We start from the raw sequence: 10,619 nt of genomic DNA on the forward strand, positions 1-10,619 counted from the left end.
GCCTAATCAGATTTTGAATAGTTGCCTTATGTCTGTAAGGTCTTTGAGTATAAAGGTTGTTCCAACAGCTTGTGAAATCTGCTTTCAACAGCTGGGTAGGAAGACCTAGGTAATTGACTTTATTGCTTAAACAGGTACACGTTTACTCTATTTACCTGCTCCTCAAATTCTTCAACTCTGAGAAGGATGATCAAAGGGCTGGGGCACCTCTCCTGTGAAGCCAGGATGAGAGTTGGGGTTGTTCAGTCTGGAGAAGAGAAGGCTTTGGGGAGACATTACAGTGGCCTGCCAGTACCTAAAGGCAGCCTATAGGAAAGCTGGGGAGGGTCTCTTTGTCAGGGAGTGCAGTGATAGGGCAAGTGGTGACAGCTTTAAACTGAAGGAGAGTAGATTCAGATTAGATATTAGGAAGAAATTCTTTACTCTGAGGGTGGTGAGGCACTGGAACGGGTTGCCCAGAGAAGCTGTGGCTGCCCCATCCCTGGCCTGGTTGGATGGGGCCCTGGGCAACCTGATGTAGTGGGTGACATTAGTACCCACAGCAGGGAGCATTGAACTAGATGATCTTTAAGTTCCCATCCATACCATTCTATGAAGAACAAAAAGGGTAACGGAAATGGAGAAATTCACCCACTCTTAGCATGTCTTCTCTCTCGGCTGAATTCAGTTGCACAAAGCAACACTTCTCAGCAGGCCTATAGAGATGTGCACAATCATCTCTTCAGGAATTGCTCTGTAATTTTTCCTTTTTTTTTTTAGGAACATAGCTGTTGAAGGAGTTGTTAAGGATTTTATTTTTATTTTTTACTGTATTGTATAAGATGAAAAGTGCTGTTTCAAGTCTGTATGGTTATTTTGTTATCAAGCACTGCTATCATGATGAGGGAGGTTAGTGCATTTTTTGTTGTTGTTGTTTAAACCACCTATACACTAGTAATCGTTACTTTGTGAGTTTGCTGATGAAAGACTGTTGAAGCTTGGCATTAACCAAGCAACCATGTGTGGGAATTGGATAAAAACTTTCAATGTGCCTTAGCCAATGTACTTAAAAGTACCCCTTCTTTTACCATGTAAAGATGCAGTTTAACATAACTGCTACAACCTCTGGAAAATTTAGGTTTAGAAATATTTGAAGAGTATGTGTTTTTTCTCAGAACTTCTTACACGGTTGCTATAAACCCTGTTTTCATCCTTTGTTCAGTCTTCTGTGTTTCTTATTTGCCTTGAAGAGGCTTTAAGGTAAATGAATCTAATGAATCTTGCTTCTGTAAGACAATGTTTGTTGTAGTGAGATTAAATCACATTTGCTATCCTGAAGCTGAACTCATACGAGTTAAAATTATATAATGAGTATTAACAAGTGTTCATCTAAGCTTTGGAAGATCAGTGGAAGAATCGCACCAATTCATCTGAAGTGGGGGATGGAGAAGCAGGGTTGTATGGTGTTATTACTGTGCTTCCCAGAAGGTAAGGCTCAGGGAGGAGTGGTGCAAGTTCTGAGAATCTCCTTCCCAGAGTAAAATGCTGCAAATAATCTATTTTTCAAGGTGAGTTTGCATCTGTAGTGCCTCTCTGAGAGCATCCAAAGATTCAGCAGGCCTGGAGAGACGCAGCAAGAAGTGAATTTCAGTTTGATAGTGAAGTTGATGACACAAAGAAATTCCTTTATCTACATGTAAATATCTGATTGTAACAGTCTGAATATATGTTCTGCTTTGAGACCTGTTGTTTATTAATTCAAAATCGCAAAAGTTATTTAAAATGGAACAAAAGTACATAATAAATTGCTACTAATTTTTTCCAAACAGCAAAATTTTCACGAATGATATCCTTCCACATGTTTTTTTGCTGGTTTTCCTTCTTCTTACAGAATGGGTACAGATGGCACCAGCTTTATTTTCTAAATTCATCCCAAACATTCTACCCCCTGCAGTGGAATCTGAGCTTCAAGAATATGCTGCTCAAGACCAGAAACTTCAAAGAGAACTTATGCAGAATGGATTTGCTAGGTAATAATAATTATTAATAATTAATAGTCTTCTGTAACAATTGTGATGGTCAGTGCTGAAATAGGAAAAATGGATGCACATAAAAATATTGAAGAATTACTTTAATAGTTAATACGGAACCTTCAAAGCTCAGTATCTAAAATATGGCCTAATTCTGCTTGTTTTGAGCACTACCAACCCTGCAGATGGAACCAAAAGTCAGAAGATCAGAAATCTTAAAATATTTTCATGAAACAGATTACTTAACAGTTCATGCTTCCTTGTGCTTTGATTGCATTTCTAATGCATGGTCATGGTCTCATTCAGCCTTTTACGTTGGCCATTTATTTTCTGAGCTGACTTTTTGATGATGTTTCCGAATGTTATTAAGTTGATGATTTCTTCTTCTACCTTCAGAGCTATTTATACAGGCCAGGTATTTAGTTTAAATGAGAAATTCTCTTCTGACTGAGCTTTGAACTGGGGGACGAACAAACAGTAAGAGACAGTAGAAAATTTTCCTTACCTATCTTGTTCAGTGTAGGCTGTGCTGGTTACTGTGTGCTCTTTTATCAGTCTGGCTTGGTGAGAGCAGAGCACATTTACCACAGTTGTGTACTGCTTTGGCAGTAGTCTGACAAACCAAGATCAGGCCGGGGAAGCTATCATGCTCAGTTCCTGGTAGTTTAATTTGTGTGAAAACCACACAACTTTCTTCGCTTTGCCTGTGAAACACTGAGAACCTTGTCTTGTAGTTTGAACACCTACTTGATGTGGGTATGTTTCCTGTTAGATGTAGTCCTGGATTTCATGCTGTTGTGTAGTTTTCCTTTAAGGTCATCTAAGGCTCTCTCTCTTCAAAGCATAGTGAATCAGTGAGCTTCAAAACTGCACTACTGACCCAAATAAAAATAGCGTTGTCAGTGCACTCTTTATAAGGTAGAAGAGAGAAAACTGCTTTTGTTTACTGACTTTTTCTTGAGAAAAAAGTTTTTTTGTATGGATGTGCGTGAGATAAGGTACTGAAAACAAAGCCATAAGAGCTGTGAAATGCAGTGCATTTGGTCCAGGAAGTACAAGTTTGAGATGGTTTGAAACTGAGCAGATGTATAATGCTGACAAAGGAACACAATGCACAAGAAAATAAAAAAGGGACATTTTAGTTTCATGTATTTTTCAACCTTTTTAATTCTGTAGATGACATAATTCTGTTTACAACTGCATTTCACCAGTTTCACATTTTATAGAGAATTCAAAATGGAATTACAAGTAATAACAGCACGTATCCACAAAAAATGATCAGTTTCAAAAACTTCTTTTCCCTAGGTACTTGGAAATAAGACGGGCTTGTCAGCTTGATTCAAAAGTTCTTTGGCTGGTACTGTGGGAAGGGTACAGTGTGAAAAGATAGGAAAGGTGGTAGGAACAGTACTGAACATTGCGAATGCACCCTCTGGGGTGCTGTTCTGTTAAGAGACTTGGAGGGATCCTCAGAAGCAGTTAAGTAACTCCTGTTTTATGCAGGAAAGTAATTGTGTAGCACTGGCACCATTGCAAATCCATAGGAAACTTTCTGCCTTGTGTCATGTACAGTAGGTGGGGACAAAGAAGAGATTAAGGCTCGAGGGATGGTCATACAGGGAAGAACTAAGTGAAGGTTTCTGTGTCACATGTTGTTTGCAGAGTCTTAGTTCCTGTCCTTCTGGCTTTCTGCAGTATGTGACCTTCCAGTTATTGGCCACGTGAAGAGTGTTGATGTGGCTTGTAGGTTTAGAAAACTGGCCCACCCTAGTGGTGCAACTGCTCTTTCTATGTGGCTTGCTTTCAATTTATTAAATAAACAATGCAAAATATGACATTGCAGTAGAAAAACTGACTGCATTTAGTCTGTGGTGAACGTGTTTTTGCACAATATTCTATATGTAGCTGTATTGTCAGGGAGTTGGTGTATTCTTGTAAGCCTGGAGGGTGTTTAAGGAGTTAAAGTACAGTCTGTCATCAGTAAAAGTTAAAACTGAAGTACAGTTAATATATTTGTTGCGTGGCATTTTGCAGTGATATTTGAAATGCATTTTGCCTTGAAATGTATTTCAAGATGTAATAAGCCTCCTTCCATGTTCAGTAATATAGAAAATTCTGAAAGGTTATAAATGATCAGGTTATATTTCTACATATAGATTTATATGTACATATGTATAAAAGGGTTGTTTTTCTTTTTAACAGACTTGGCATGCTCCTTTGTACTCTTCTGGGTTAGCAAGAAATATCATTCACTCTTCCATAATTGTGTCAAAAAATGGTGATGTCTTCACTGCTGCATTTCCTACAACAATAACCATGAGGAATACAGCACAGTGAGGTGTCTTCAGCATTAATGGCCTGTCAGGCTCTAGTTGAAATAGTCAGCTGGTCAGCGCTATTATAAACGATTGCTGCAAAAAATGGGAACGCAAGCCAGTCACCCAGTGGTATTTCTCCTGTGAAAGACCTTAATCAAGGCATACACAGCAGGTCTATCACCTTAAGAGTGGTTTTAGAGGAAGAACGCTTCGTATTATTAGAATCCCCACTTTCAACCAGTTTCCAGCAGATAAATGTGAAACTATAACTACTGTGATGAAAATATATCAGAGCCTCTCTTCTTTATACAGCAGTTTCGACAGTATATCTGTCATCGTAAGAAACTTGTGAAGGAGCAAGATTTTCCAGACTTAAGAGTTTGTGTGCATAAGAATAAAAGGAGTGGTGTTCTTTTTTTCCCAAATGGATAGGAATTTTGCTTTGGGTTTTCAGGAGGAATGCTGTCAACATGTATATATACAAATCTGGTTATTGAAATATTCTGCTTGGAGAGGGAATGCTGTCAGCTTGGACTTACTTAGAGTCTGACTGTTGGGTTTTCAAGCGTATCTTACTGTTTTAGGCTGATAGACACAGAATTTTAAATATAATACAAATTTCTTAACCAAACCTTATAGAACTAAAGAAAACAACTTTATGCATGACAAGACCACAGTGTGTATGAACGCTTTCTCATCTTCATTTTGTAAAAATATTATTCTATAAAGTTGGACTTCCTGTCTTTACTAATTAACTAAATAAAATTAGCTAGTATTTCTGCTCAGTAAATTGAGAATCCTGCAGTCATGTATTATTGCTGCCGTGTTTACTTTCTGTTTCTAAAAGTCCATGAGAAGTTGATGGTTGTGCTGAGGTATTTTGTTACCATTTTCCTTTTTTCAAGTGAACATCTGTCTTCTTCCTCTTTCCTAGAGGTGACCAGTCACGCAAGAGAGCTGGAGAAGAGCTAACTTACAGTAAGTATGAATCTTCTACTCTGATACTGTACCAGCTCTGGTTATAGTTCTTCCCACCAAGCAAGAAGAGAGGATATTTCTCTGTCTGCATGTTTCTCTACTAAGTATTCCTTTTGAACTGTGCTGCTTGTACTCTATAACAAATCTAGTTTCCTTTTATGTTAGAATAATAGGTTTTGTAAGCAGCGTAGAAGTGGTAGTTGTGGCTTTATTTGTCGGCTTCAGTGAGGATTGTGACTGTCTTGCCCGACAGTCGAGGAAAGTCTTGCCCAAAGTCAAGCATCTCAAGGAAACCTGTAACAAGAAAGATGCAGTGCTCTGGAGTCTTCTCAGAGCGTTAAGATGAAATCGAGGGATGTTCAATGGGCATCTGCCAGATGTAGTTCTGCAGAGGTCTGTTCTGGGTGCAGTGAAGTTCAGTGTTTCCGAACAAACTGGGAGCAGAACAATGCAGACCTGCACTGAATGTGGCTTCTAACCCTACCCTCCAGTGTATTGCAGTCCCCCCCAGCTTGAGCATATGGGCAGACCTCCGGGCTCCTCAGGGTGGCGAGATCTTGGGGGCTGCACCTCTGCATGCAGCTAGCTGGCTGTGTGGCCTCTAGCATTTGATTGCTTGTCCTTAAATAGCCTTCAGGTTTGGATAATAGTATCTATTCCTGGTGCTGTTAACTTCAGTTCATTTTATTGTACACTTTCCACCAAGTTTCTTCCTGTCCTTTCAGCAGAGTATGTTTGCTTTATTTCCTGCCATAAATGTCATATGGTTCTATTGTGAATACTTATTATAACCTGAAATGAATGAATGGCTGTTTGCTTGGTATATCATCTTCAGGCTCCACTGTTAGTGTTTTGCAGGCAATGCTGTTTTTAGGATTGTTTGGGTAGGGGGACAAAGGACGTAGAGTGGATTTTTAATAAGAGAATATCTTGAACTTTTTTTATGTGATTTCAGATGGCTCATCAGCTTGTGCAAGCTCCAGAGGGTACAGATAGTGAATATACTGGATCAGCTTCTATTCCTAGCCAGAACAGACACTGGAGGAGCGCAGGAGGTAACTGGAGCCTCCTTTGGCAACTGCTGATACTCAAGTTCTGACACAAACTATGCCTCAAAGAAGAGTTTTGGACTTTCTTCTTTATATGATAAAATGTCAGTTGCTGCTATAATTGGGATGACTTTGAAAGACATGTTTCCTTGGTCTAGTCTCTCAACAAGTTAATGCTCTGCGATTATTGTGAGGAACGCACCTTGAAAAATAATCCTTTCAAAGTGGGAATGGGCAGCCAAAATCAGCAGCTTCCAAAAGCGTTAGAATGGAAGAACCTTTTTTGCACTCTTTTCTTAATATTAAGGACATTCTTAAAACTAGTTAACACGTCAGTGTATTAGTTTTTAAACTTCAAGGTATTTTCTGGATCTTTTACTTAAATAATAAGAATAAAGTTTCATTATTTTGCAGTATTTGTTCATTAGTGTAAAAGTTGTCACCTTTTAAGAGTTGGTCCCATATAAATGTATCTTCTGTCAGGGAGTTTTAAATTCCAGGTTTTTCTTTTTTCTTTATTTGTTACTTGTTACTTTGAACTCTGTTTTCCTATGTGTTTGTACTCTGTGCCTTCAGCTTGTGCACTTTGCAACTTTATAGACCATGCTTTGTTACTGCAAAATGTGTTCTTGAGGAAAAACTTGATGTGAACAAACATGCTGCAAAGTTGCACTTTTCTCTTGTATTGATAGGAGGTGAATTTAAGAAGGAAAGAAGAAAAGTTGAACCTATTACCATCACTAATAGTGTCTTGGAAGTTTGTCCCTTTTCATTTTTCGTATGTATTAGTGTCTAATGCTGGGACCAACTCTTGTAAAAACCCCTCTCTAACTTTTCATTGGCTTCCATAATTGCAACAGTTTGAGGTGTGAATTCGAGACTAAAGGAAATACTAAATTGTATTTTATGCTGCGTTATGTAGAAATATTAGCTGCCAAGGCTAAATTTTTTTTAGCGTGGATTGTGGACAAAATTCTCCAGGCTAGTAGGTCTGCAAAGTGCATCTCTGTCAGCAGAAACCAGCTTTGCACCTGATCAGTGAATGATGGCACCTGTCCAAGATCACTTTGTGGTTCCTGTGCCACTACTTCTGCTTCAGGGACACGATGGGGGTGTGATAGTGGTTATAGTCGGAATCAGGGAGTTCGAGAGTGGTGTAATGCATGCACGTGTACCTATCAGCCTCCTGCTTCCAGTCTTGTGTAAACTCAGCTGGAAGTCCAGCTGAGTCCAGTGCTGGGAGATCCGGACCTAAGGTCTGAATGCTAATGATTGTGACATGGGTTTTAATCCGTATATGGCTAATGCAATTCCTTTATGAGGGGAGAAATGTACTTGAAAGAGCAGTTTGACTGTTTTTCTATTAGTATGGATTTATTTTTATCATCTTTAGTTATGAAAAGAAATAAGTTGGTAATATAAAGCCTTTCTGAACCGAAGCAAAAGTTTATTCAGTTTTGTCTTGCACAACTCTTAAGCCTGTTGGGGGGAAAAACACAACACAGACACCGGAAACCCCTTTATTGCTTGCATGTGTTACATTACAAAATGCAGGAAAAATATTAATAATAAAAAACCAGAAGCGGCAGGGACAAAGTTTCATTTTCTTTCTGCTTTGTAACCAGACTTCACGTAAATGAGTTTAATTCCATCAGTTTCATACCAACTACTCTGGCAATGCATTTAATTTGGAGCAAAAAAAGAGAAGGAAAAGGACATTGTTGCAATTTGACAGTCTGATTGAGACCCCAGTCTGATTTACCTATATATTTCTTTGCATGCTTGCAAAGCTGATTTAATTTTGAGGAAGTTTTTCTTTTAAAAGTAAAAATGAATACGTTAGTGTCTTCTTTTCCGTGTAGAACAATGCCAGCAATCTAATCCCATACCTAACAGTAGAAAAGCAAACCACTCTGAGTAGGGATTTTCAAATGCTCAGAGTGTTTGTTTCAACTCAGCTACTTCAGTTGAAGCAGCGTTAGACAGAAACAGGTGTTTTGAAAAATTTTGCTGCAGTACACAGTGGAGAAGTTGATGAACAGTAGGGAACAAAAAAAAATGATCTGCTGGCTTCCAGATTTTTATCAGTTTTGGCTTTAAACAAAAATAAAACCTCTGGTAGCGTCCTTAGCTTTAAAAACCACTCTGTGCTGAAATGACAGTGTTCTTGGGTTAAGAGTAGATGCATTAACCAAATTTGGTTAAAGTTTGTTTACAGCTTCACGGCCGTTCACATAGTACAGTAATCAAGTTCTGTCGTCATTGTCGAGAGATTACAACTCTTCTTCCTGTTTTTGAAGTGTTTTACTGGTTTAAGTTTTTACGTATCATATAGTGAGTGCTCTTGCTTCATGGCTGAGGCAAGGGTTTTACATTCATTTTGTGTTGCGTTATGCTCGGGACACAAACTTCTAGGACAATAATTCCTTCAGAAGGTAAAGCATTCCTGTCGGCGTGGTTCACTTCATACGCACTACGAGTAGCGTTTGGATGCTTCTCAGTCCTGTGTAGCATTCTCACTTGGCCAACATACACAAGAAATCTGTTTGTTAAGCACTGTATTATGTTGTAAATCTGGCATTAAAATTTCTGTATGTTTTGGCATTATTCACATAATGCTGAAATATTGTTTGTCTAAGACTTTATCATTGTGATGGAGCATGAAACGGAATACAACATACTATACTAAATTATTTGTTTCTCTGTAAACTTGCATTTTACAGTAAAACTAACTCAGCCAACTTAAGCATTGGTACTGTAAAGCCACAATTATGAACAGCATGATCCTAACTGCAGTATTTAATTTAACCAAATAACTCGTGGTAAATCCGTTGCATCTGTAGCTTACTCTGTTAAGATTAAGCAGTAAAGCTGGTTATACGATGGGTGTCCTCTTTATGTTGCACTGGTTCTATAGCCAAACTTGCTACATTAAACTATTTTTAGATGAATTTCAGTTGTTGATTTTGAAGGCTGTAGTACTGAATTTCATACTGCTGACTACTGTGATGGTAGGATATGGGCAAGAGGGTGTTTGACACGAACAATGAAGAAGTCCATGTAGATAAGTACTCAGCTCTTCTAGAGTTGGATTTCCTTGACACCTTTCTGCAGTTGAGTGTTGGTGAACTGACTACATTCAAGCAACAGTTTGACTCCTGTTCTTTGATCGGTCGCATTCATGCCTTTTAAAATGATCATTTCCTTTCTACATGTTTACAAACAAAACCCACCCACCCAACCAACCAAAAAAACAGAAACAAACAAAAAACCACAGAGGCAAGTTCTGAGTGGCAGATCAATGATTTTCATGTATATGATGACAACCCCAAGGAAATGCTGACAGCAACAGGACCTGAGGGAACGGCATAGAGCTGTAGCGGGGCCGTTCAGGCTGGATATCAGGAAAAGGTTCTTCACAGAGAGGGTGGTCGGGCACTGGGACAGGCTCCCCAGGGCAGGGGGCATGGCACCAAGCCTGCTGGAGTTCAAGAAGTGTTTGGAGAACGCTCTCAGACATAGGGTCTGATTTTTGGGTGGTGCTGTATGGTGCTGTCCAGGAGTTGGACTCAAAGATCCTTGTGGGTCCCTCCCAACTTGGGCTATTCTGATTCTTTGAAATCTTAACTGTAGCGCTCCAGCACTTTCCTAAGCGTGGAAAGCTGAGAAGGTGCTCTTATGAATAAGACAGTGTCATGAAGGGGCGCGAGCAGACACGGTGCCTCACTGCCATGAGGCGCAGCCGTCCCTGCTCTGCCTTTGGCCAAGTGCGAGCCGGGAGGGTGGAGTCGCTGTGCCAGGCAGATGCACACAGATCAGGTCAGCACTACAGCACGTAGTCGTGTCCTGTCATGCAGCTTCTCAGCACAATCTCTGATCCCAGTCCATAGCTAGTATGCCTTTTGTGAAAGGAAATGGACTGAGTCGTACTGAATCTTTTATCGCTAGGTAGGATAGCGGAGACTGTAGGCAGAGTCAGGGATTTGCCTTCTGTAGATTTACTTTGAAATATTCTGTAGCTGATAGAGGAGAAGGTTCTTTCCTCCATGGAAGGGCTATGGGTATCTCACTGATCTTGCTGGTCTCCACCGTAACCTGGTCCAAGACAGTTGCATTGAGGGTACTGTGCTTGTAGCACTGCAGTCTTTGAATTCTGGATAAACAATGATTTTTTTAGTAGCCTTGCAAACTTAGGATAAAATGGCAGTCGTGGAAGGTGTGTACCAGGGTAGGCTTTGGTAGGTGTCATTTTCTTAGTAATTACA

At 39.6% G+C, this 10,619-nt stretch overlaps 1 protein-coding gene across 2 annotated transcripts in view; it reads left to right on the forward strand.

The window, feature by feature from the left end:
* CACUL1 (CDK2 associated cullin domain 1) overlaps positions 1-9,305 on the forward strand; it is a 48,192-nt gene extending 38,887 nt beyond the window's left edge. For both annotated transcript variants that reach the window (XM_035547715.2, XM_035547714.2), the window contains 3 exons: positions 1,871-2,009; positions 5,262-5,305; positions 6,261-9,305. In XM_035547715.2, the coding sequence (XP_035403608.1) occupies positions 1,871-2,009; positions 5,262-5,305; positions 6,261-6,301 (224 nt within the window). In that variant the 3' untranslated portion in view covers positions 6,302-9,305. The remainder of the gene's footprint in view (positions 1-1,870; positions 2,010-5,261; positions 5,306-6,260) is intronic.
* The last annotated feature ends 1,314 nt before the right edge of the window (positions 9,306-10,619 follow it).

The sequence above is a fragment of the Cygnus atratus genome, chromosome 7 (assembly GCF_013377495.2).
Source record: "Cygnus atratus isolate AKBS03 ecotype Queensland, Australia chromosome 7, CAtr_DNAZoo_HiC_assembly, whole genome shotgun sequence".
NCBI lineage: Eukaryota > Metazoa > Chordata > Aves > Anseriformes > Anatidae > Cygnus > Cygnus atratus.